We start from the raw sequence: 27,883 nt of genomic DNA, 5'->3' as shown, positions 1-27,883 counted from the left end.
TGAGTTATTGACATTTTCTCATTGTTGTTCCCAAGAGCAACAAGAGATTTAACGAGAGCATTAATTATAATATCATTATTTACAATTTCATCTTTATTTAATTCGGATTTATTTACATTTGAATTTAACTGAGAGCTATATACATTACTGGATTTTTCCAGATTTGGAAAATTTTTTGACTCTGAAACATTTGAAGGTATACTCACAACAGTGGCATAACTAAGATTGAGATACTTGTTCCTCTTCTCTTCCATTTTCTTCCTTTTAATGGGACAATTCCTAGAAATAGCTAGATGATTGCCACCACAATTAATACACATTATCGTGTCAACATCACATTCTTTATACGAGTGCTGACCAGCACACGATGAGCACATCTGTACGGCTCGGCAAACTTTGGCTGAATGGTTAAATTTTAGACATTTGAAACATTGAACTAATGGTGGAATGTAAGTATGCACAGGATATCTGAACAACTGAATGTAGACATACTGTGGCAATGTTGTTGCTGCAAATGTGACAGCAACTGTACCTAAAGGTGTAAGGATCCCATCTACTTTTCTCATAAAACGTTTAATAGAAATTACTTCTGCGTCACAGCTAATATTTTTATATATATCTTCATTGGACATATCTGTCGGTACATATCGAATAACGCCGGTTTTTTCTGATAAATATGCGGGTACAAAAGCTCGAAATTTATTTTTATTCAAAAAATGGTCCATTTTAAGAAAATTATTTGCTGGTGCCGGTTTCCTGAACGTGATGCCAATTTTATAGGCGTTCACTCGATGAACTCCTACGATACCCTTTACATTTTCTGTGAATAGTTTAGTCAAAGTCATAGGATTTTTATTCCCTAATTTTTCGTCTTCCGTTGATTCTACATATACTACACAATCAACACTGTGATTTTCTGGGAACTGTCTCTTGTAATTTGGTTTGGTGTACATTTTATAATTATCAGAAAGTCCTGAATCATTAAATGCTAATTTACGTTTCTTTGCCTGACCTTTTCTTTTCCTTCCAATGTCGACGGGGTCTCCCCCGTCGCTACTTACACTCATTTTCTTTGCTATATATTACAAACTGTCTACAAAAGTACTTAATATACAAATATACAAAATATTTAAAAATAAAATTGAAAATAAAAAATGAGAAAATTTAAATCGCCCGCTCAGTTCAACTTCCCCCCAGAATGTCAATCATAAACAGTGTGACTATATCATTAATAGCGAACTTGCCACAGACTGGGCAAAAAAAAATGTGTCAAAATCTGCTACACTTGTCGTCAAAATATCAAAATATGCCTACAAGGAAATGTTGAAAAAATATACAATGAATTCAATTTAATTTCTTTAATCAACAAAAATTTTTACTTCACGCATCAATATTTGCCTCCAAATTTTCGTCTTCATTTTTCAAGTACATACATTTTGAAGATATTTTTTTGATCATGTTTTTAGTTGGTTTAAAGGAGATACAGTGTCCGTGTTCCTTTATCCCTCTATTGTGGTAATTATAGCTGAAACATGTTGGTTTAGGAATCTATTCCTTATTTTTGTATATTCTAATCATATTAATATTCTTATTAATATATTCTAGTAAAAATATTATACGGCCGTAATGTATAACCCTACCAAATTCAGATACAACCTGCTTGTATACTTTCTATATAAACTGTGTCGAATATATAATCTAGTAATGTAAATGAACAAAAATTTTATATGTACATTTTTTATACACTAACCTGTTAGAATTGAAAAAAAATAGTAATTGATGGTGTATGTCTCGTTCTATTTTTACTAATTATATTTGCATAAGAAGAAAGGAGGCAACCATATGATTTACAGTTTTTATTTTATCATTCCTTCTATGTAATTCCTTGTTCTTACGGAGCGAAATCTGCCAAAACGACATGAATGTGCCAAAACGGCACCAATTTGCCACAGGGCATACTGATTACAGATTAGATAGACTAGTCAATAATTTAATCTTTAATCAACGTCAAAAAAACGTATATGTATAGATAAATTACATAGATAGATACCTACCAAAAGTTAGATTTAAGCTATTCGTGAACTATAATTTTAAGCGTTCTTTGTCTGAAGATCAGAGAGGTCATGATGAAATGTTTTCTGAAATTACGGGGCCGAACGAGACACAAATTTCATATTAACATTACGTAATACATACCGTTTAAAAATATTAAAAATGTAAAAATATCGCTGAATTGGATTTTTATGATAGATTTAAAACGAACGAATTGTTAAGCTCTATTTACTGGATCGATTTCGTTATAAAAGAATATATGAAATTGAGTGCAAAAATTCGGTATTTCATTTCATGATTGATCCCTTGTTTAGTTTCTTTGCCGTTTTTTAATTTTTTTAACGAGTCATTTATTAAAAAAGAAAAAATGTCAAGCTGTCATGCATGCAATGAAGTGGGTGGATTAATTTGAAGGAATATAGTGTTTAATCTGTGGAACTAACTTTTATTTTTATTTTGTTTAATATTTTTTATTGTACATTTTATAATTTTTTTGCTTTAACTTGTAGTGAGTTATTAAGAAAATGTTACTGAGTTATTTGTTTTTTATATTATTATTTAGTAATTTAGTTTATGGGAAGAATTCTACTCAATATGATACCAGTAAAAATGTACCATCTGCAAAACAATCAGATCAAGATGATTCAAATAGTCCTAAAATAGTCAGCGAAGGTGGCCCAATTTCACCCATTCCGTCAACTTTAACACAGTTCAAAGAAAATCATACTAATCTTATTAGTGTAGATAAAGAACTAGGTAAAAACAAAGAACGCCCTGTTGTAGCCCGTAAAGGAGTTGAATATCCACCTTTAGAAGATAAAGATATTCTTTCTTTCAATTCAACAGAAGAACTAAAAGATGTTGTACAAAATAAATTCAACATAACAGTTTCTGCTTCTTCAAAGGGTAATATGAAGAAAGATCATGAAGCAACAGAAAAACTAAATAATGTTCCAGTTATACAAAATGTTTCTACAATACCATTGAAACCTACCGTCCTATCTTATGAAGCTCTTGAAGAAATAGAACAGCATACTAATAGTGAATCAGTATCAATCAAATCTTCTTCAGAATCTGTAATCATTGATCAAATACCCAATCCAAATATCAATAAGAAATTTCAGTCCATGAATGCTAGCCGCCCTGATTTGATAATGCCTATTGTTATAACTGTATTAACAGTGCCATTATTTGTAGTACTTGGCTATATGGCATTGCGACGTGGTCATGAAGCTTGGAAAAACAGACATTATAAAAGAATGGACTTTTTGCTTGATGGCATGTATAATGATTAAATATATTTCATAAAGATGTTATTAGTAATTTGCAGAACAGTTGTTACTAGTTGTTGTTAATGAAACTATTGAAATTGATCAAGGTATAAAGGATTAAGTAGATATTATCTGAAATCCATATAGTTATTAAACTTTAGATCTTTTAGTTAACTTTAAATTTTCACATTATTTCATTACGTTAAGTCTTGATAGTGTTTTTAGAACAGTTGACAATAAATAAATATAAATGAAACTTTGTCCTTTGAAGAAGAGTAATTTTATAAAAATGACAATGTGACATAGTGAATGTGAGATAGCAAAATCTGTGTCTATTGGTGCTTATTGTGTGCCTTGTAGAAAAATCACTAAAAATGTTTTGTAATAATATTTTGATAAAATTTACAATACTTCATATTAAAATTTGTATATTGTCTTCCTTTAGATATTAAAAATTATTGTGATATTAACAGGATTTATTCTGATATTATATCATTGTTATGATTTTATATATAAGTGTTTAGTTACCAAAAATATGTTTATAACACTTACATTATTTCTAATAGTATAAATAAGGTCATACTATTTTGAATAGTTTAAAGATATGAGACAAAGCTCTCTGCATCAAATTTTATATTCATTAAATAAAAGATCAATTGTTTTATTGATTTTCCAACTGCATTCTTTAAGAAGGCAATTGGAATATTAAATACAACTGATAGATTGGATTAATGTAAAAATAACTAGTTATATTTAAATTAATAAGATTTTTTGTATATAATAAATTTAACATAAATATTTTTTTTTTCCAGACAATAACAATAGTAAAATAGGAATTACATAGGTAACAAGTTGATTTTATCTTTGTGTACTGTACTGTGTTTTAGTATATTAACTAAAACTTTTAAACATTTGCAATAATCCACAAGTGTGTTATGTGCTTGATTAAAGTTTGCTTGGGTGGTTTTTGTACTGATTTATTGTATTTGTGTTGCAAAATTGGTTTTAAAATACAATTTTAAGTTCTTAATATAGCATCCTGTTGGATGCTGTAATGTTTCTTATTACTTAAATATATTTGTTATATGTCTGTGTATTAAAGATCCATGGATAAAAGCCCGTTCTTATCAAGTTGATAAACTATTTTGAATATATATGTTATGGTTTATCTAAAGTGGCTATTTTAACTCCCAGAGAAGTGAGGTACTGTATAAATATACAATATCTCAAACACAGCCCAGTGGATGTCTCGCCTATGTACTTATTATACCTAAATCGACCTTCAAGATTTATGTAAACTGTGTTCTGTGACATTGAGAACACTCTGAAGTCTTTAAAGCATATGTTTCAATTTATATTTTTTTAATTGGTTTAAGTGAATATAATAAGATTAAACTATTGTCCGTGCCAATCTAATTGTATCTGGTGCTCCTGAGCAAGATATCGAACAGTACCCCTTCTGATGAAGAAAAAGGTTATCTTTTACAAGAGACAATCCAAAAGAAGTTATTGGGGGTGCACTTAATAGTCTGTTTTATTTTAAATTGGTAAGTTAATTTCTATCATCACGCAAGTGAGTCTTAATCAATTATTGTGTCAGACAAGTGGATACCTTAATAAACATATGGTTTCATATTTGTGTAATAGCAATATCTATGCTACAATTGTTAAATATATGTAGGTAGAGACATAACCTACTTACCTCCTTATTCATAAAAACTAAAACCTACAAACTTATTTTAATTATTACAATGTTTTGTCAGTTTCTTTCTAAATTTTAATTTAGTAAAAAAGAAAGAGACAAAACAGTTCAATAGCTAAAATAGGTTTATGAGGGATTTCATTTTTTTATGAATAAGGGAATTAGTATTTAGTGCTAATATAGTCAATAATGTAGAGGTTCTACCTACAAATATATTTTTTAAATCGTTTATGGTGTTATTAATAAACTACTTTAATTATTAAAATTATAGTTTAATTTTTGGTAAATAAATATATATAAATAATTTAAGATTGTGTTCCACAAAAAAGACTTCAATTATGGCGAAACCAGTTATTTTTATCTACAAGCTAAAGTACTGAACCAATTTGTTGATTTGAGTAAGGGATTGTTAATGCGTTAGCAGGTATATTGCTAAGTCGACCGTCGCGTTTCCGCCTGGAAACCATCACAGTTAAGTCTTGTAGAGTTCATCATGAAGGGCTAACTGAGGTGCTTTCATTCTTATCTATCATTTATCACTGATGCCCCGCTATCATATACCGATAGCGTAACGGGGTTACCGTTCCATTATCATCCATAAAAAAAACGAAGACTACTTGACCTGCACTTCTTAAGAACTTAATTCATATTATATTTTACAACAAGCATTAATTCCGGCAGACTGTTTAAATAAAATTTATCAAATTCTTTATTATATTATTTCTAAACATTTAGTTATTGATAAAATTTAAAAATTAATACTCTTAGGTCAAAAATAGTCATATTAATAATCGATCAAGTTACGCTTCGCGATTAGTCAATACAATGTTAACTAATAGTATTACTGAATTATAAATTTTTATGTTTATATTATAAATAAATATAAAAAGATATAAACTATTTCTTGCATTTTTTTTAATGGGTGATAATGGAATGGTTATCCCGCCTGCGCTATCGGGATCACAGTGAGGAATGATAGATGAAAGCTATGACGATGAAAGCAGGTCAGTTAACCCATTGTGACGAATTCCACTAGATTTATTTTCCTTACATTAGTAAGATTTTTCAGAATAGGTAACAAGTAAATAAAAAAAGAGTGAGCATTTCATTCGCTACTTGTTCAATGATGTCTCGGTGATCAAGAGGTTGAAAACCGGAAGTGATCACCGAATGGTAAGAAGCACATTAAACATAAGTGTTTAGCTGGAGAGGTTTCGTCTTATGAAGTCTACGTTTCGACCTTTGTATGCTCTTATGAAAAACCCCAAGAGTTTTCAACTTGAATTGTCAAATCAGCGCCTGATGAACTGTGAAACAGCGGACGATATTAACAATAAGCTGGTGAAAATTGTACAAGTAGTAGGAGCTAAATTTTGCAAGCGCCAACACTTAAAAAGAACCGAAAATCTCTCCGATCGCACTCTAGATCTTAAAGGAAATGGCGTGAATTATGATCCTAGGCTTTAACATCTACGTCAGAACATAGGCAGCTTAATAAACGGACATATGCCAGTTTAATACTGTATGCATTGAACAGGCAATAAAGCGGAATCAATGCTTCAATGTTCGCCAGAGATTTGGCTATTGGGTGAAACCAACTGACAAAGTTGAAGACCGACATCGGTGATATAATTTTATTTTAAGTAACCCCCGAAACACCTGAACAGATCTTTATAAATTGTAATTAAGAACCAATTCGATCACGTTAGCTTTCAAACAAAAAAGAAACCACATTATTAATCGATCAAATTATTTAGGAGCTACAATGCCACAGAGATACACACAGACACGTCAAACTTGTAACACCCCTTTTTTATCATCATCATTCTGTCTATTTATGTGCATAAAAAGGATGCTCTTAGCCCGAAATATTAATAACCGCTCATTTAATAGTATTTGATTTGGTAGTCCAAACAGTAGGATTTAAATTTTGCAAGCCCCAACGCTCAAAAAAAAAAACCCAAAAACTCTCTGATCGCACTCTAGAACTAGAAATGACGTGAATTATGGTCCCAGTCTTTAACATTTACGTCGGAATATAAGCAGTTTAATAGGCAAATCTCCAAATGTTTAAGGCGTGACATATGCCAGTTCAATGTATAGTATGTATGTATATATTGAACAGGCAATAGAGCGGAAACAAAGTTCCAAAGTGTTCGCCAGAGATTCGGCTATTGGGCGTAGCCAATTCACAAAGTTGAGGACCGACACCGGTGATATAATTTCTGCTGCATCTGAAATTTTGAGATACACTGAGATATACAATAATCATGGCGGAATCCCTGGAGGATTTGAATACTATGCTCAATGCTTGTGATGCTTCTCAAATTGAGAATCTCAATAGGTAGGTCTTAGGATGAAAATGGACAAGACTAAAATCATGTCTAATGTCTATGTCACACCTATACTGGTTAGGATTTCTAACACTACGCTCAAAGTTGTCGACGAATATTTATACCTAGGATAAGTTGTCCGAATAGGTAAGTCTAACTTCGACCGAGAGATCAACGGATGAATCCAACTCGACTGGGCAGTGTTCGAAAAACTACGCCACATCTTTTAATCCAAAATACCTCATAGTTTGAAGATGAAGGTCTGTAACCAGAGCGAGATACCAGTGATTACTTATGGAACCGAAACATGATCATACACAATTGCTCGTATGCAAAAGCTTCAAATTACTAAGCGGGCTATGGAAAGAGCTATGCTCGGAGTCATTTTGCGTGATAGAATTCTAAACAAAGAATCAAAGTAACAGACATAACCCGAAGGATAAGCAAGTTGAAGTGGCAATGAGCTGGTCGCATAACTCGAAGAACCGACAACCGATGGGAAAGAAAGAATCTTAAGTGGCGACCTCGTACAGATAAACGCAGTGTAGGACGACCTTGCACTAGATGGAGTAATGGCATCAAATGCATTTTTTTTAATGGATGATAATGGAATGGTAACCCCGCCTGCGCTAACGGTATACTTTGGCGGGACACGAGTGAAGGATGATAGGTGAAGATGAAAAAACAGGTCAGTTAGCTCATTGTAATGAATACACCTGGAATTCAGCACGATAGTCTCCAGGAGGAACCACAGGGAGGTCGACCTGATAGGGTATATTGCTAGCAATGGAATTGATAGTCTGCATTACTAACAATCCCTTTCCACCCTATCCTCAAATGCATTGCAGGAAGTCAATGGATGCGGGTGGCTCAGGATCGTTCCTTATGATAGTCTATGGGGGAGGCCTATGTCCAGCAGTGGACGGATAATGGCTGAAATGCTGTGATATGTGTATGTAATAACATCAGTAAAATGTTTAAATATCTATGCCGAAAGTGATGTTCGAACACAATTTTTGAACTGTTGTAACTATTTTCTCTTATAGGGAATCAGCATTCCCTATACTAGCAAACGATTGTTAATTGTCAAAGAACAGCACGATGCATAAATTTTTTAAATGCGTTTAAAAAATGAGTACCTAATTATTTCACTGATCTAGGTAAGTTCAAAGTTAAGTACCTACTTAAATATTTATTTGGGGTTGATGCAAATGGTTTTCTCTTCCATGTGTCTCTATTTCCAGTCATTTTCGGATTCACTTTCATTTTTTGCATTAATTAATTTCGAAAATATTGTTATATTCTATATCTATTTCTATTAATATTTTTTTATATTCTCTCGCAGGTATCTACTATCTTTAATCTGTGATGTACCATTAATTCTTGACGAACAGCTGACGCAGAGCTGACACTGACAGTGCAGTTTATTACTTACCTACTCTTTAATTGATCTGTGGTGTAGTAGGTATTTTTGTTTGACAATTTTGTTTGGTTTTGTCTGTGAATTTTTTATCATTCATTTCTGAAGTAGACTTTTATCGTATTTAAGAAATGCAAGAACAAATATCTCTACACATAAACAGAGGGTCGACGGTATTACAAAGTTCATTACATAAATGACAAAATATGATTTAATAATTTGTGGTGAAGTTATCCTTGGGATAGTGGATTGATTTTATTATAAGGTAGGCAAAATCTCCCTTTCCTGTAAAATATTATAAATTGTTGTATACTCAATTTATAGTTTGCATGAATTAAATATTTTGATAACAACATTATGATTTAATAATTTGTGGTAAAGTAAATAAACCTTGGGTATGGTGGATTAAATTTATTTTAAAGTTGGCAAAATATCCCTTTCTTGTATTATAAGAAGTTTTTTATTCGAGTTATAATTTACACGAATTAAATGCTTTGGTAACAACACCAATTTAGATATAATTTGAATAATTTGAGTGTTGAATTCTCTGATGAATTAAATAACGAAATCTTACATTAAATGTTATTAAAATCCATTAATTTATATTGATTATTTAAATATTGTATTCATTATTTAATATTTTGTTAATTTTTTTCAGTTCTCATAGTACAATTTATGTTATATTTTATAATTTTATAGATTCTTATAACTGCCTAAACCCATTTATTTTAATTAGCATTAAGTACTTTTTACTGTATTTTTTCCTTTCCTATGGTATATATATTAAATTAAAGTTTTTGTAAAAAATAAATGATGATAACTACTTATCTTTTTTATTTAGAACACAGGCTTTGGATTGTGTAGATTAAGAAAATTACCCATTAATATAGTTACAATGATTCCAAGGTATTGATAGCTGTAGGTGGTTTTAGACTGTTTTGGGTGGGGTGATAATTATTGTTTATGTTAAATCTAACTTAATCTTAGTGGTTCATCATTAAGGAATAGTATAAGAATGATCTAGTGAATCCTGTTTATGTATTAATACATTTTATTTTGTCCCTTACTAAAGATTTTATAAAAATATAAATATTATTATTTGTATATTATACAGGTTAGAAACAAACAATAATGATGATATCATATTATTAAAATGGAATCTAACATATTTTGTAAACAATGAGTGCACCAAGTGGATGTGTAAGCTGTAGTGATGGGTCACAACAATTTGATGGCAGACATGATGTGGACTGTTCAGAAGGTGATGATATTCAAATTCGCTTGGCACCACATGTGCAAGCATATTTGGCACATAACAATTCCACCACAAATTGTTGTGGGCTTGCTATACCTATTGCCTTTGAGAGGGCAGCACCAGGAACATGGTGGAACCCCAGATTTGATTCAGAAATACTTGAAGGTCAATATCGAAGTAGTTCCTTTAGGCAAATAAGGTTAAGATTCAGGTAAGTTATAATAACTATGTATAATAAATATTCAATCCTGCATGACTTGATGTGATTGTTATATATTAAATTTAAGAATGTTTTATGAGCATACTTGATGTTTTTATTTTCTCCTTTTCAGATTTGCACTTTTATACATTTTGATATTTTCTATATCATGGTTTGTCTACTTTGTGGGCCTTGGCTTAAATGGCGTGACAGTCAAATGGCCATTTTTATGTTCAATGTTTGCTGGGGTCCTTTTGATAACATCTGTCATGTTATTTGTTACTTTTACAAATATTTATAGGGTGTATACTTTCAAACTGTCCTTGGTCATGGCACTTGCTCTGTGTACACTTAGCCTCTCATTAGTGACTCTGACCACACAGCTCCAAGTAGATTCCACTCAGGCTGCTGATATTAGCCAGTCGGGACATTTCACTATGTGTATTGAAATTCTTCTGATTATATATACACTGACACCATTGCCATTGTATGTTTGTGTTATCATTGGTCTTTTGTATTCTATAGTATTTGAAGTTCTAAACATATTCCTGCATTTGACTGAACAGCAATGGCAAAGTCCTGGAATGTTTGTCAGAATATTACTTCAACTGTGTGTGCACATAATTGGTGTCCATATTTATCTTATGACATTTGTGAGAATGCGTGGTACATTTATGAAAGTAGGACAGAGTTTATTAGTGAGGAGGCAGTTAGAAATGGAGAAACAATTGAAAGAGAAAATGATACATTCAGTAATGCCACCCAAACTTGCCAGTTGGTTGATGGAAGAGCAAGTACTGGAATCCGATACAAACTTAAAGAATAATGATCCACTAAATCCTAGAAATTCAAATCCAGGAGCATCAGATATTAAATCTTTATTTAGACCTTTTAACATGAGTTCAATGGACAATGTCAGTATTTTATTTGCGGACATTGTTGGTTTCACAAAGATGTCCAGCAATAAAGGTGCTGAAGAATTAGTGAACATTCTAAATGATCTATTTGAAAAATTTGATGAACTCTGTCAGAAGCATGGATGTGAAAAGATATCAACTTTAGGTGATTGTTATTACTGTGTATCAGGTTGCCCAGAACCTAGACCAGATCATGCTACTTGCTGTGTTGAAATGGGATTAGGTAAGTCAAAAAATTTAAATAGTTAACTGTAACTAGAGTTTATTCAGATTTTTATTATTAATATTAAAATTTTAGGGATGATAGAGGCTATACAAGAATTTGATAGGGAGCGAGGTGAAGGAATTAATATGAGAGTGGGTGTCCATACTGGCACAGTTTTGTGTGGTATAGTGGGTACCCGGAGATTTAAATTTGACGTATGGAGTAATGATGTAACTTTTGCCAATAAAATGGAATCCACTGGAAGACCGGGACGTGTTCATATATCAGAGGAAACTAGCAAATTCCTTGGAGGTTCTTATGTTTTAGAAGAAGGTGAAGAAGTATTTGGTAGGTTATATTTATATATATACTTTTTTATATCCGTTCAAAATTTGAATGTATGTGTAATGTCTAAAATTATGTTTAGGTCATAAAACATACTTCATAGAAGGCCGGCAACTGTATTCTCCATACAACAATGATCACTCCCTCACACCTTCCAATCCCGTTAACTTACGCCTCATTATATCTCCTGCAGCTTCCCCGCAGTCAGTCCTATCCTTCAATAATTCTCCTGTTCCTCTAGCTTCAAGAGAACTACATTTGAGTGATACGAAAGGCAGCCCTCGGACGGGAGATTCCAGTAATTTTTTATCACCAAATCCATTCAACTTTCGTGCTAAAGCTAGTTCGCTGCCAAGCATATTGGATTCAGAGGCAGAGTTGGAAGAGAAACGGGAAAAGAGATTTATTGATAGAAACGATGGTTCTTCTAAAAGTCCAACGTCTGTCGGTAAGTGTTTTTTGTTGTCACATCTTTTACTAATAATAACACAGGATAATATATATTTGTTTATTTTTGTTCGTTATTAGATAAATATTTTTAATTAATTAAGTATATATATTTGTGATAATATTTGATAATTTGTGTTTTTATATAATATAATTTAGAAAGATTTTGTGAGAACAAGGAACTGTAGTGTGAGCAAGATTAACCGGGGACGAGGTCATAAAATTAATGTTGTGCACACGTTCGAGGATTGGCGCGTCGATCGATGTACAGTCTATATCTGTTTCGTTTGTTTACTTGACCACGCTGATTATGTATTGAACTGTGGAAAACTCTTAGTTATCAGTGGTAGAAGGCAGAAGTCGTAGATAAGATATAATATGACTCCTCGCCACTAAAGGTGATGCTCCCGTCACATCACGGTGCCATTAATTGAAACGATCATAAACAGAAATGTTATATGTAAATTAAACAAAATGATATGATCGAAAAATTTACACTTTAAATCACGTGATTGACTAATTTGGATAAATTAATTATTAATATCATGTATTACATATAAGTAATAAAGCAGTAAAAACGTGATTTACTAATAACATGAAATATTTCCCGTATTTCTGCCTTTATGTACTATTATTATGAACATCTTCAATTCACAACAGAATAATGTTATCACTTGTAAAGATGCGCAATTTTTTCCTGTATAGAATAGATTTTGTTGGTTATTTGAATAGAGTTATTTTGGTTAATTCCCCACCACAACTTTTAAAAATTATAAAATGTTTAGTACACGTTTTAGTTATTATTATTATTATTAATTTCGGTGTTGTCCGGCTAATTTAAAAATGAATCTGATATAACTAATTGCAATACAGTATGACTCGGGATAGACAATTATCTTTAACTTTGTTTATAGTTAATACTGTAATGTGCAATAACGAAATAAATTATACTTTTTTGAAGTCGATTTTAATATATACAAGTAAATTTTTTTTACGGTTAAATTATGTTTTAAAACACGATCTATACATTGTGTTTTATAAATATAGCTAAATACAAATAACACATTTCTTTTAATTATTTTTAATAAAAGAAATACTACCTATGTAGGTACGTATATTACATTCAAATAATTAATCATTACATAATATTTTTTTGTTATAATAATTTTATAAAAGACTCTTTATAACAATTTTATGATAAATTTAAAAATACACAGAAATACTGAAAAAATCTCTTCAAAATAAAATGTTGAAACAAATTTTATTTTAGTATATTGTTTCCTTAGGAATAATTATCGGCACGTCGCTTTAACCAACATGCTTTGACAGTTTTGATCTAATTGTGGAGGGAAGGAATATTCCCCATATTTTATTGATTTTCTTAACGATAAACGACAAATTCGGCTATATTGTTGCCTCTTAGCTGTTTAAATATTCCAACCTGAGACTGGTCTGGCCATGTTAAATTTTAATTTAAATACTTATACACTAATAAATACTATATATAATATTGATTATAGTTATTATACCGAACTTATTGTATTAAATAAAACAAAAATTGCATAAAACTATAATCCCTAAGGGGGAAGCTAGACGCATTTATCTACCGTTGCCGTTGTGATGAATGAACTTGACACACCCACAATTTGGCGAGTATATTAAAATCGAACGTGGTAGGGGACAATCCTACCGCTGTCACTCGGATTTATTTGATATTTTGTCATTGTTATCAATCACCAGAGAGTTATACGAAAATTTAAATTGACACACAATGCTTTTGTTGTCGGCTAGATTCGACTCAAGATCTTTGACCTTTATAAGTCGGGGTAGTAGATATACCAAACAAATTTAGGTTTCTTGCGAATTCTTCATTGTAGATAACAACATTCGAACTCGAGCCGATAAAATTATTAAAAAAAAAATAACGATAGAAAAGAGCTTGTAAACAAATAAATCTATTTAAATAAATATTATATCTATTATGCCTGAAAACTTTTTATTCTACCCTTCAAAGAAAGGTACATAGTATATAAAGTACTACTGCTATTACATGAATGAGAGTGGCGTCCTCTAGTGTCAAGAGTTTCTAGGCCAGCTTTGTTATACACGAAGACCTCTGGTTTACCTCGAGACTTGAGATTGTATAGAGTGTAAAGAATGTCTGTTGTTCTAGCAAACAGATAATTTTTGTGCCCTGATTCAATCAAATAAGTGTTTATGTTTTGACATGTTTAAGTTTATTTTTGTCAATGCTTTTCATCTGAAGTTGATTAGAGAAATGATAATAAAATCGAATATAATATAATAATAATGTTATGCGCGTTATAATTTAGAACTAGGGTCAAAGTACGAATGCGTCGCTAATGCCGAATTACAATAATAGCTCGACCTTTGATGATTTGATTATACATATATGGTAGGATATAAATACATATTAAGGGTAAACTCTCGGCCGTATTTCGTGTCTGTTTTCTGTATATTCTAATCTCGGAAAATACAATAGGGATTACCGTTTTCACTAAAAGCGTGGTTTACGTTTTCGATTAACAATACCAGCTAAAGCCTTACAAACTAAAATATATATCGTATCATCTAATTGAATATTAAACAGGTATAAAATAGTGTAAAATTTTAATTGGTTTTAACCGACTTCAAAAAAGGGGATGTTCTAAATTCGGTACTGTTTATTAGTTTTACCTCATAACTATCATTTATGAACAAATTTTGAACATTAATCTTTTATCTGAAAGGATATGCTATCAAATTGGTCCTATAGAAATTTCATCAAAATCGGTTTAGTATTTTAATTTTTAAGTCATAATAAAATTGGTTTGAATACGGACGGATGGTATTTATTTTATTATGTAGAAAACAAAATTTTAATAAATCTTTAATTATTTGATGTACTTGTAAATGAAATACAAATGATAAAGCTCAGTTTTAAATGTATTTAACCTAGTTTTTTTTGCCTTTTCCTTCTACTTGTATTTTTACATAAGAATAATTTCATTATTTACTATACTTAATTAGATACTTAGTTTTGTTTTCGAACAATAAAATCCTTTCTTCTCCTCACACAATAAATTGAAGTAGTAATTGGAAACGTATACCAATAAATTCGCCACGATAACACCGCTGCGTCATTTGTAATAAACGTTTAAATACTTGTTATAACTATAATATTGAAATTATCACTTATAGGTATATATAATCGATAGATCAAACAACATCCATGTGTTAAATGATTACTTGTTCGAATAAAATGTATGCCATCTTTTTAGTTTTGTAGAGCGTAATGTATTTAAAGTCAGTTTTGTGACTTGTTTAATTTGTATCTTATTTCAAATAAAAATCAAACTGTATTATAGTATACGAGGTTTGTCCGGAAAGTACGTATAAAAGTTTTTTAAAAATTTTATTTTACAATTATTCAGGTAAATCAATTTTATCCCCTTCAAAGTACTCCCCCTGTGACATAATGCACTTGTGCCAACGCCGTTTCCACTGTGAGAAGGCTCCTTGAAAGTCCTCTGGTTGTAGGTTTCTCAGCTGCCCCGTCGTAGCTTTTTTTATCTCATTTATGTCCCCCAAATGCCGCCCCCGAAGTACCAATTTGGTTTTTGGGAACAAGAAGAAGTCACACGGGGCCAAATCCGGCGAATAGGGGGGGTGTTCGGTCACCGTAATGGAATTTTTACTCAAAAACTCACGGACAACAAGAGAGGTGTGGGCAGGGGCATTGTCGTGGTGAAGAATCCAACGCCCCTCTCGCGCCAATTCTGGACGAACTCGTGCCACACGAGCTTTGAGGCGTCTGAGCACATCGACGTAGAATTTTCCATCAACTGTCTGGCCTGGAGGGACGAATTCTTGATGGACAATCCCCCGAACATCGAAAAAAACAATCAACATCTCGGCCCTCTCTGAATCTTTTTAGCCACTTGTGGACGGTTGGTTCCTTCACAGCATCATCCCCATAAACTGTTCTGAGATCGGCAAAAATTTCACGGCCATTCTTGCCGAGTTTCGAGAGAAACTTGATTACGACGCGCTGCTCTTCAACGGAAGCGGGCTCCATGCCGACGGGGTTTCGTTAAGAGGTAACTTCACAGATGGCGTGACAAGCCAGTTCGCACTGCACGGCGGTCAGACCAGAACTGAAGCATTGTTAGGGACATAAGGAAGGGGTCCTGCGCTTACCTGGCCTCCCCACTCCTCTTTCTCGCATTCCAGAACACTTTTATACGAACTTTCCGGACAGACCTCGTATTCTATGTTTTTTTTTTTAAGTTTTATTCTTATCTTAAACGTCCATGTTATTAGGTACTTGTGGTACTTACAGCGTAACACAATTTATTTTTATGATTATTGATCATGTATGTTTAGTTGTAATTTGGATATTTCTCAGGGAGTTACGGCAAATACACGAATAAGTTAAAAAATTGGAAAGTGCCTAGGTTCCTGAGAAAACATTCAGATACACCTTTGCACGAGATAAAGAAGGAATTGAATGAGAAAGCATTACATATGCTGGAATCAGAAGGCGTTGGTTTGCAGTCAAATAATGGTTATCATCAAGTGCCCATTGTGATAGAATCTCAAGACAATAAGTGTGGCAGACCTGTACAGAGCGGCAGTAAGCTGAATATACAACAAAGTCATGACACGGCTTCCTTTGAAAAGGAAATTATTGATATACGATCGTATTTGAGTCAATCGAGAAGCAATATGTCTCCTTTTGCTAGAAGTAGCAGTTACAGATCTCAATATGGAAGGTCTAATAATATAGAGGTAAACATTAATCACGTGTAGATAGTTACATACAATTAATATATTTATTTTATTAATATATCAGCCTTTTATTTTATTAGTATGCCAGTGAATACCTTTGTGTTAATAGTAAATGTGATATAGTGTGCAAATTACCTTAAGTTTTTGATTGCGTGAATTTGTTATCTGATCTTTTTAAATATTGGTAACCGTTTATAAATATCGTTATTTAAGCGATAAACTCCTATAATCTTTATAGACTTATACATCTATAATAATAATAGGACTATATGATATTCATTGGGATTTTAGTAACCATTCATCTCATTTTTTGTTTATATTTGATAACTCTATTTTGCATTTAATTTATAAAAATAAATACATTTAAGGTAAAACAATATCTTGAATGAGTAAATAGTCAAATATCTGCTGTTTAAAAAGGTTTATGTGAGTTCAATCTTATTTGATTGCCAGGTTCCCGTATGTCGCGCTCGAAGCTCCACAATCACGGCACAAGGTGAAGTAGTTCGGCCCAAAGATCGTCGCTTGAACCTGCCGCTGCCGGTCCCGCAGCCCCGCCCGCAAGATGACGCCGTCAGTCTCTGTCCTTCTGTGAATAGCAGGAAGGATTCGGGCATCAGAAGTACTAGTCGACGGTCCAGTATACAGCAACAGGTAAGATATTTGTTTTATAATATTCAATCACAAGATAAACTGTTAGTTCAGCTAACAGTAATGATAAATGGTAATCGTCGCCTATATAGATATGAATAGTATTATGGATGTTCCTTATGGTAACTCTTATCTGTTATGCTTTCCTTTGATTTCTCTGTGAACTGTAATTGTATTGTGTTTAAAATAAAATAATAATTTTTGATTCCTTAGCATCTGGCTCCGGATCCGATACCCATTTTATGTATATTATGTATTGGGTACAAAAAAACAACGTCCCTTCCCCATCAAACTTTTGAGAAATTATTTTGATGAAGCACAAGCGTAGGGGAATAAAAAGGGCGATTTGTGATGAACGGAAAGAAGTGTGTTCTATTCCTTAGATAAAAAATGTTGACATTGTAATATAGTCATAGAAGCTGCAATTTTATTATCTAAAATAATATCGTTTTGTAAATTTGTTTCCCCTAACGATCTCTTTTAGGATAATGCCCTTTTATGTTTTGCTATATTAAACTAGTTGCTCGAAAAATGTCTGTAGGGGACGATTGGTGCTTTTCGTTAACTTGTTTGTATTCTTGTTAGTATAATAAATGAAAAATAATAAGGTATGCCGGCCAACTACCGCGAGTAAACTTATAAATATAACGACTTTTGTTTATCAAAATTGTGTAGGTAGGCTAGTATACCCGATAATACTAGTTTATGCAGGTCAGACAGTAGATAAGTGACTATATTTTTTTATGACTAATAATAAATAATAAACACTAAAATGTACATAAATTGTACATAAGTAACGGAAAAAGTATAAAAAGCCATTTTTAGTATTCATGATAACTAAACAACTCTATCCTTTTAACAAGTTTCTTTAAGAAAATTGTTTGCTTTTATAAATACTATAGCTATAGATTTCTGAACTTGATTCTCTATGCATCAATTTACAAAAAAAAATTTGCTGTACCTACAATAGTAGACACTATAAACATCAAAATATACACATTTAATGGCTGAAGATACTACTTACTAGATATATCAATAATTATTAGAAAAAAAATCTTAACAAATATTAACAATAGTGAATTTTACTGAAAAAAAAAAAGAAATTGTTAAGTGCTTTAATATTTAATTGGAAAAAGTAGTATATTCGCAGTTATTGGAGTGCAAATTTAATGCTGTTTTATATAATATTTATTTTATTAATGTATTAATTTGTAATCTGTTGCCTTGCTATAAATAAAAAATAAAATATGGTAGTGAAAAAACACACACGTTGCAGTTACAATATATATGTGTATATATTAATTGGTTTAGTGTAGATTCTGTAGGTACTATTGCAAATACGAATACTATAATTTTACTAAAGTACCAAAAAACCGTTAATAGTAGCAATTACTATTTTACATAATTGAATAACAGTTTTGGTTACATATCAATCATAAAAATCCTAAATTTATAAACGATTGGGCCTAATAATTGATATTACTTTGTTAATTATTTTAATGAAGTGAGTAGCAATTTATTTTTTGTACCAAATATCAGTCTTTGTGTTAATATTATTTGTGGCATATTAGTAATTATTAAATGTGCATAATGTTTTATAATATTATCCACTTTTTAATGTTACTAAGCCTTGTATCCATTTTTGTATATCCAAGTTTAAATGTAATAACCAATAGACTTACGACTTAAGAACAAATGAACTTATCGACTAGGTTGCATTAGATTGTTTACTAGGTTATTTCAGTGTGCTCGTGACCACGTCTAGTGCAACCCTCTCAAAACGTCGAGTGAGCTAAATAATTTATTAACAAATCGCCTTATAGTGTTTCACCTTCATAGTGATGAATTAAATTACTAGGTGCATTCAAATTGTAAGTAAAAACAATGCCATTGTAATATATTGTAAATTTATCGTTTTTAATTAAATACAAATTTCTAATTTCGTCTAGTCTCACAAATAAAATAGTGTATTAAAAAGTTAAAACGGGTTTAAACGGCAAACACAAAGACTGTAATTAATATGGGTTTGCTTACTCCTTAAATAATTTTTACTTTGTTTAAAAGTGTGTCTATGAAAGTTTTATAAGTATTATTCGAAATGAAATGCTTGAAATTGGAAATAACTTGTGATTGATTTATTAAATAAACTGATGGTACTTTCTTGATAGTGAAATATGTTTTAAATTTCAGATCTTTGCACTGAACCACGCAGCAATCGCTACTTCCCAAGCTGATATGATGCAGCATAGAGTGTCCGGCTACTATACCTCCAGCCAGTCCTCACTCAACGAGCTTTCATCGAGATGCCGCTTGCCGCCGCCGCTCAACGAGCAACAAGTGCAATCACTACAGAAACTGCGCAAACAATCTGATTTGCAATTGATCCGCTGTGTACAAGATAATGCGAGGTCAGGAGTTAATTACTTTGTACAACCCCCGTTAAATAGATTTACTTTGTTCTTTAAAGCGAACGATATGGAGAAACATTATAGAGACAAAGCACACAGAAGCGACGACTGTGAAGACTTTCCGCCGACTCTAACCACCTCAAGATTCAACACCGCCTTAGACATTTTAGTGTCTGCCATTATTTTTTTAGCTGTGACAACATCTGTATTTATATTGTACAAAGAGTGGAGGCATTCCATTATATCCTTTGCCTTCTTTTTTCTTATCGAAGTTTTAGCCATGTCACTGTGTGTTTATAGACATTATCTGAAATGGAAAACTAAGACAGATCCCCACGAAGTGACAAATGCTATGAAGCGTTCCGTTAAAATATTTAGAAAATGCTCTAACTGGTGTCCGTGGCATTTGTGTGGCAGTTTGCTTATAAGTTTGCCTATTCTAGCCGTTCTCATAAATTTCTCTTGCTTAAATTCCACAGTCGTGATTTTGAAAGGCGAACAATCGTTTTACATCTACCTTTTATGCATTAGCATCGTTCATTTTGTTAATTTTACTCAGATGTGTTGGCTCGTTAAAAATACGCTGGTGACCTTATATGCTGCTCTGTTCCTTTTCCTCGCCTTGCTCGGTTGCCACGAAGCGAATACTCAAATTGTAGATCGTAATATTGTAAATCCACCATTATTTGCTCACAATTTTACAGATTTTCTAGATAATATGACAAATGTGAATTATTTATTAGAGAATGTGAATAGCACACGAACAGAAGACGCAGTGCATCACATGCTGCATTTGAAAGAGTTGTACATAGACGTCGCATTGTTATTAATGTTAGTGTGGTTTTTGAACAGAGAGTTCGAGATAAGCTATCGGTTGAGCTTTTATAGCAATGTTGTTGCGAATCGGGATAAGCAGAGGGTTCAGAATATGAGAAATCAGGCCGACTGGCTGCTACATAATATTATTCCACGTCATGTGGCAGATCAGCTGAAAAATACGGCCAAGTATTCGGAGAATCACAAAGACGTGGGGATCATCTTTGCCAGTATAGTTAATTTTAACGAAATGTACGATGAGTCTTATTTGAAAGGGAAGGAGTACTTGAGAGTATTGAACGAGTTGATAGCTGATTTTGATGAGTTACTAGAGAGGCCCGAGTTTCAACATGTGGAGAAAATTAAAACTATAGGTAGCACTTTCATGGCCGCCAGTGGACTCAACCCTGACCTGAGACGTGCTTCCCGCGACACTCATGATCATTTATATCAGTTGATGGATTTCGCTTTAGAAATGCAAAAAGTGGTAGACAATTTTAATCAGGATCTTCTTGAATTCGATTTTATATTAAGAATCGGGTATAATTTTGGCGATGTAACTGCGGGAGTGATAGGAACTACTAAGTTATATTATGATATCTGGGGTGATGCTGTCAACATTGCTTCCAGAATGGATTCCACTGGCGTAGTCAAACGCATTCAGGTTGGAGCCTCTTGTATACCAGTTCTGTCTAATATGTACGAATTTGAGCCTCGTGGTAGTGTCTATGTGAAAGGTAAAGATAACATGAATGTATATCTCGTAGTAGGCAAAAAGGACACGTAGATAAATTTTAAAATAACGTCGAACGTAGAATCTGTGATTTAATTAATATATTTTATATATTGATAATGTTAAAATATTAAAAATTCTTTATTTATTGTGTGCAGTGATTAATATAAAACCGTGCAAGCTACAGAAATACTCTCGAGTTCAGTAATTTATTACTTAGTTTAAGTTTCTGCATAAGCAGTATGTGTGTGATTATTTTATAAAATATAATTGTATTTATTGTATAATTATTTATAATGTGCTAAAATACTTGCCTATTGTGGTAATGAATGAAAAATCTGTGACCAGAATTCTAGTCCCGAAAGAAATGTTCCGTGGGGTGGTCCTTTTTGTAGTGTGAAAGTGGATTAGAAAATTTACATAGCTTTTATGTATAGACCATTTAATCCATAAACACTGGGATATCAAAGTGCTATTTTTAGTACTTTAGAGGAAGGTATATATATATACATTTGTGCGCAAATTGGATTGTCCCCATTTTATATTGTTCGTTTCGAATATTTTATTCTAATAGACAAAATTTATGTATTGTAAATAAAAAATCTAGAAAACACCCAACAAACGGGCGATAATAAATATTATTTTATATTTGATTGTATTTAGAATACCATTATTATGTTAAACGAACTAAATGGTACTAATAGTATGTAGTAAGTAAAGCGGTCTTAATATTTATATGACACATGCATTGTGTTATATTTGTATATTTGATAAATAAGGCCCTCAAACTTTGTGTAAAATTGAATTGCAATTGTTCATATTAGAAGTGTGTAGTGTATAATATTATATATTTTAAATATACTAGGCCTTTGGTGTTTTCTAATAATATATATTTATAATGTTCGGGGGATAAATAAAACTTCGATTTCGTCTAGATTTTAATGCACAAACTCCTCAAGAGAAATGTAGGTGTTTATTTATATGGGTATCATAATCTTGATTATCTACATTGACAATATTTAATAGTTCTCATATTTGAATTGTATCATAATAATATATTAATAATAATATATTTAGAAAATGACTCACGATATTGATATAGGGTCTTGGTACAGAGTTCTGAGCATTCCTTGTTATTTATACTAATTTGCTATACAATCTCTATTCGATATATAATAGTTGACAAAATAAATAACAATTAATGCTCAGCACTAAGACCATTACAATTATTAAAATCCACGTGACTATTAATAGATAGTTTATGTTATTTCCTGTAATTGTTTTTTATTATTTGTTGTAGCAGCTAACAATTGATGTATGTTGTGCATTTAGACTAATTAGTTTAGTCTTTTTACTAACTATTCTATGTCCAAACTGAATATTCTAAATTATTATGTGAATTTAAATTTTCCCAGAAGATATTGACTTATATTTAGTGGTGATCTTCAAACTTATGATGAAAGCCTTATACTATACATTCCATTTGTATTTAAACATTATGCCTTCAAAAAAATGTATATTCTACTTTTAGATGAAGAATTTAAGAGATGCAATTTTTAAATGAAGAAAAATGTAATAAATTAGTATTTTACAGACTGTTGGACCAAAACAGGAACATGACTGTATAAGCATAACATTAGCTCTCTGAAATTTATCTCTTGTCAAATAGATTCATAATGTACACGGTGGAGTGGAAAAGAGTATTATTATCGAAATAAATCGAAATTCAGCGACAGTTTTTGTGAAACTAAACATATTATCTGATAGATGAAGGGTTAATCCTTGTTACTTAGGCCCTCTTTATTTTTGTAAGTTGTACTCACGTAAGGACGTTATGTTAAATTAGTACATATTAATTTTATTTTTGCAAGTGAATTATCAATATTCAATCGACCATTAATTAACCTTCATACGTAATATATTTATGTTAATACAACTTGCAGTTTTATTGGTGTATAAATTGTATAATTACGTTGTCGATTTTGTATGAATAGTACAATAGTTAGTTAAATAATAATTTCAAAATATCCCATAAAATAATTTGTATAGTTTCCTGAATGACTACTGTCATTGAATTTCGGATTTTATACCATTTCAGCTATACCTTGTATGTATATATATATTTGTGATAATATACGAACTTTATATTTACATGGTTAATGTAAAAAAATATCCCTAATAATTTTCTTCAGTCAATATCGACTGAAGACATGAAATATTTTTGAAAAATTGAATGTCTATATAATTAGGCCATTTTATGTTGTTTTTTATTATTGAATATAGGAAACATCATTGTTTGTCATTTCAGCTTTTATGTGGATGTCATAAATGTATCTTTATATATGAATTGGTATTGTAAAAAGTTATAAAAATCGAGTATGAGGCGTATTCGAAAACTAAGTGTTCTGTATCGTAGTGTCACGGGTAACAAACTGTAATACGAATTATTGTAGATATGCAAATTAAGGGATAAAAAATAAGGAGATTAAGAGAAAACGTAGGTATTTCCAATTTTTCTTGTGATCCAGTGAGATACTTTTAATAAATAAATAGTTTTTTCGTAAAGTGTAAAAAATATATATAAAAGTAAATCAACTTGGAATGATTTAAGATTTTGTATTTAAATTTCAGAGATGGAAAGTAAAATTTGTAACGTTTTGAGTATAATTTAAAAATATAGCAAAGTGTGTTCGTTACAAATAAAGACATATTAGGATGTCTTGTTATTTATTGCACTACAATCATGTCAATTTTCCAGTTTATATGTCAAAACGCTTTTTGGCTTGAGACAAAAATTTGTAGTTTTGTTAGCGAGTACTACTGATCCCTAATTATTAGTATTGGAATACTTTATACTAAGTAAACTTTGTTTTTTATTAGTGATCTTATTTGGTAAATAATCTTGACATGTATATCATGAAATTGGTAATTTATTTTTTATATTTGTATATAAAAATCTTTTTGTCCTAGCATCTTCTTTATTTTATTTGCCTTAAAGATGCCAAGTATTGACAAGATTGTTTACTAAAAAGAACTAGTAAAATATAACATTTCTATACATCCCCATTGATTGTAGTGGTGCCATCCAGTAAGAAATCGTCAATGAAAACATTCACGTGATATCTTAAGTTTTACATTTCGACCGCCGTCATATTCTAGGAATTGCATCAATCCTGTGAACTAATTATACAGTAGGTACTACTTATTTAAATTTACGTATATATTTCTGCTTGTTTTGTTACACGAAAATTATGAAATGCAACGAAGCAAAAAATAGGAAAGTGATATTAAATTTGCATAGGTATTCGTATATATACCCTTTTATTTTGCTTATTTATCCTTTATATTGCTTAATGAACCACATCTATTGCCTCGGTGGATCATTTCAAAAATATGTAAATAATATTGCCTTGATGTCTTGTATCACTATTTTTTTTATTTGACATAAACGTTGTCGTCAACTATACAACAGTTGTATTTTAACCCTGTCCCAATGTATATTAGAATTTGGTACAAATCGACCCTGTGAAGCCATTTATCAATGTTTAAAGTATCTACCTATCCATAAGTAAGGAGCCAAAGCACATGTGAAAGTTTTTGTAATAAGTATGTGAGGATTTTGCGACTGCTTGCTGACACTTATCAATATAAATTGTGTTAAGATGGAATAATAGTCTTGTTGTTTCATTCTGTGTTTAGTGCTTTTTCTTTCTTATCCTGTCCGCAAGAGCTAAGGACGACGGTCCTTATAAAAATGACATAAAATGCAATTTTTTACGTAACATACAATCGTATTTTTTCTTTTGAAAACTATTTTATATATCCGATTAAATAATGCATTATCACATACAGAAACACGGGAAGTCAGTTTTAATTACTATAGAAACTGACAGTGACGTGATACATTTGCTTATGCTGTAGTACCTATAAGAATTTTTTAGGATCATGATTGTGTAATAATAATCCATTACTTATATTAATATATACGTGTAGTAAATATGAATGTTGTAATTATTATGAAAAAGCCAGATTTGTGGAAGTATGTAATTCGTATGTCGTGTAATCATGTGCTTTGGGACCTATGTGATTATTGCTAAAAATGTTAACCAAGGCTGCCATCTTGTCTATTTGATGTTTTGTGTACCAACATACCTACTATTTATACTGGTAATTGAATATTACTCGCTCAAATGAATGTTCCCCGCTTTAGTTCTTGACAACTTCAACTGTGAAAATAAAAAACAACTTACCTGATTGCGACTTTTATTTATTTTATTTAGTGAGTCCTCAGAAATGGCAACGCATGAGGGATATCATGGGCGAAACAGTATAATCTGTTATGTCCATGATAATGCTCATGTCTATAGACGACGGTTACCACTTTCCATCAGGTGGGCCGTCAGCTTGTTTGCCATTCTCAGTTGTATAAAAAAAAACCTACCGTTTTTCTGCAACTTTTCGTGAAATTATAAAATGCAAAGACAATTTATTCTACTCATCTTTATTTTCAAACTCATTGATGGATGGTCAATTTGCAACGTATAAACTATTATCATTTTCCATTAGATGACGCCAACAGCTTGTTTATATTTACAATTAAATATCTAACGTGCGTCTGGTGGTCCAGGCTGTCTAATATATTCTTAAGAAAGATAAAAAAAAAATGTAGGGAAAAATTAACTGTTTATTTTGTACTAATAAATATAACAAAATTACTATGAAACTGTTGAGCATTATATTTAATTGTAACCACAGAACAATACTTTAACTACCTACAATCTGAACCGCATCGGTACTAATATATGTAAGTATGATGAAAATTGATAACAATGCACAATATCTACATTCTACATTATACCTATATTACGTATTTGTAAATGTTTTTCGAAATGTATTTAATTATTTCATCATGATAATGATGATGATAATGAAATAAGTATGTCTCGAATTATTAAAGTACGTAATTATTTCATAATTCGTATCTATTAATAATTTGTCGGAAGAACTTATTGCTTTCAATGAGAGAGTGTGTTTATAGGGTTGTCGCTCCAAGCGAAGTCATCGTTGGAGAAAGCATACACCATCCAGTAGAAAAGGTTGAGGAGCGCAAACGAAGCTGGGAACATGACGCGGGCAGCTCTATCGATGTGGGATACGCTGTTGATGTGACCACGATTCCCTGAAAAAAATCCATATATTGACGAAGGCCAACAATGAATCAGTTCATTTACTAGTAGTTTGGAAATCTTAGCAGTATTGATAAAGAGTATATGAAGAGCTGACAGAATCTATATTCCATTTTTGAAACGAAAGATAGAAAGATATCGTGTAACATACAGTTATCATATTCCCTCTGGTGGGCCGTTTGTTTGTTTACCCATTCTATGTTGTATAAAAATATAAAAAAAAAATACAAATGAAAATTTTCTGTTTGAAGTCGTTTAAAAATAGCTACAGAATTAAAAATATTAGCATAATACACATATAAAAACCATTTTAAGGGAACGATGCCTTGATAGTTGGTATTAATTCGCAAGTGACGATACGACTACATTAGAACAATAAATGTATCCTAAACAGAAATGGAAACAACCGAAACAAAGTGACATTGCTAAGAATGCTATTTATCTTAGCGAGAAGAACGGAAGAGTGCACTAAACAAAATGCTAATTCACTGACAGCTAGTTGAAATGAAAATAGCTTACAATGTTTATACAAGGGGTTATTCTTAAAAGTGTCATAAGTCTTAATTACATTTTAAAAATTGTAAAGAAATTAATGAAAATAGGTATTTAAATATAGTTGAATTACCTATACTCGTATTTAGTTATACGATAGTATACTAAAGATACCTTTATCCTATATATTAAATAATATAATTAGAATATTATTATTATATTAAATAATTATAGTAATATTAGGGAAAAAGGTACTTGATTTTTTAAACTGCCTATTAAGAATTTTTGGACTTATTTAAATCAGTACTTTTTATATATAAAATGAATTTGCATAATGTCAGTATCTAATATTTTTGGTGCAACTCACCAGCTTCGACTTGCCTCTGTCGTCTGTATCGGTCGTCGCCAGCTAAACAGTAGAGCAATTGTCTCCACCGTGGCACCCGGGTCTCGGTCTGCGTGGTCCGTTCCACGGTGAGTCGCACGGCGCAGGGTTGTTCCGGTGTGTCTTGGCTGGCGTTCTCGCCTGAACAATTGTTACTGGCCGCTGGGAATGTGAAACTCTGAGGAAGACGCGGTTATAAAGTAGACATGTTTTATCTGGTAAAGTGCAGAGCTGTATTTCTAATATAGGTTAGTATGTATCTATGAACGGGAACT

The 27,883-nt window shown here is 31.6% G+C and overlaps 3 protein-coding genes across 5 annotated transcripts in view; 2 read left to right on the top strand and 1 right to left on the bottom strand.

Moving 5' to 3' along the window:
- Positions 1-2,431: 2,431 nt before the first annotated feature.
- On the top strand, positions 2,432-5,290 carry LOC113509100 (uncharacterized). Its single transcript, XM_026892382.3, has one exon. The coding sequence runs from the start codon at positions 2,577-2,579 to the stop codon at positions 3,345-3,347; it is 771 nt and encodes a 256-aa protein (XP_026748183.2). The 5' UTR covers positions 2,432-2,576; the 3' UTR covers positions 3,348-5,290.
- A 3,525-nt stretch (positions 5,291-8,815) lies between these two features.
- LOC113509148 (adenylate cyclase type 9) lies at positions 8,816-25,799 on the top strand. The gene is made up of 8 exons (XM_026892454.3): positions 8,816-9,043; positions 9,893-10,244; positions 10,366-11,372; positions 11,448-11,702; positions 11,782-12,147; positions 16,555-16,937; positions 17,391-17,591; positions 19,779-25,799. The coding sequence occupies exons 2-8, from the start codon at positions 9,958-9,960 to the stop codon at positions 21,597-21,599; spliced, it is 4,320 nt and encodes a 1,439-aa protein (XP_026748255.2). The 5' UTR covers positions 8,816-9,043; positions 9,893-9,957; the 3' UTR covers positions 21,600-25,799.
- Positions 25,800-26,215: 416 nt separating this feature from the next.
- LOC113509082 (gamma-aminobutyric acid receptor alpha-like) overlaps positions 26,216-27,883 on the bottom strand; it is a 31,794-nt gene continuing 30,126 nt past the window's right edge. For all 3 annotated transcript variants that reach the window (XM_052895574.1, XM_052895576.1, XM_052895575.1), the window contains 2 exons: positions 27,591-27,786; positions 26,216-26,724 (listed from right to left, as the gene is read on the bottom strand). In XM_052895574.1, the coding sequence (XP_052751534.1) occupies positions 26,561-26,724; positions 27,591-27,786 (360 nt within the window). In that variant the 3' untranslated portion in view covers positions 26,216-26,560. The remainder of the gene's footprint in view (positions 26,725-27,590; positions 27,787-27,883) is intronic.

This window comes from Galleria mellonella, unplaced genomic scaffold, assembly GCF_026898425.1.
Source record: "Galleria mellonella isolate WM207_F2 unplaced genomic scaffold, CSIRO_AGI_GalMel_v1 utg300, whole genome shotgun sequence".
NCBI lineage: Eukaryota > Metazoa > Arthropoda > Insecta > Lepidoptera > Pyralidae > Galleria > Galleria mellonella.
This window is presented reverse-complemented; position numbering and strand designations above follow the sequence as displayed.

Coding starts and splice junctions, on each gene's coding strand:
- LOC113509148 (XM_026892454.3), top strand. CDS start 9,958: ATGAGTGCACCAAGTGGATGTGTAAGCTGTAGTGATGGGTCACAACAA. Junction 10,245..10,365: donor CAAATAAGGTTAAGATTCAG/GTAAGTTATAAT, acceptor TCTCCTTTTCAG/ATTTGCACTTTTATACATTT. Junction 11,373..11,447: donor CTGTGTTGAAATGGGATTAG/GTAAGTCAAAAA, acceptor TTAAAATTTTAG/GGATGATAGAGGCTATACAA.
- LOC113509100 (XM_026892382.3), top strand. CDS start 2,577: ATGTTACTGAGTTATTTGTTTTTTATATTATTATTTAGTAATTTAGTT.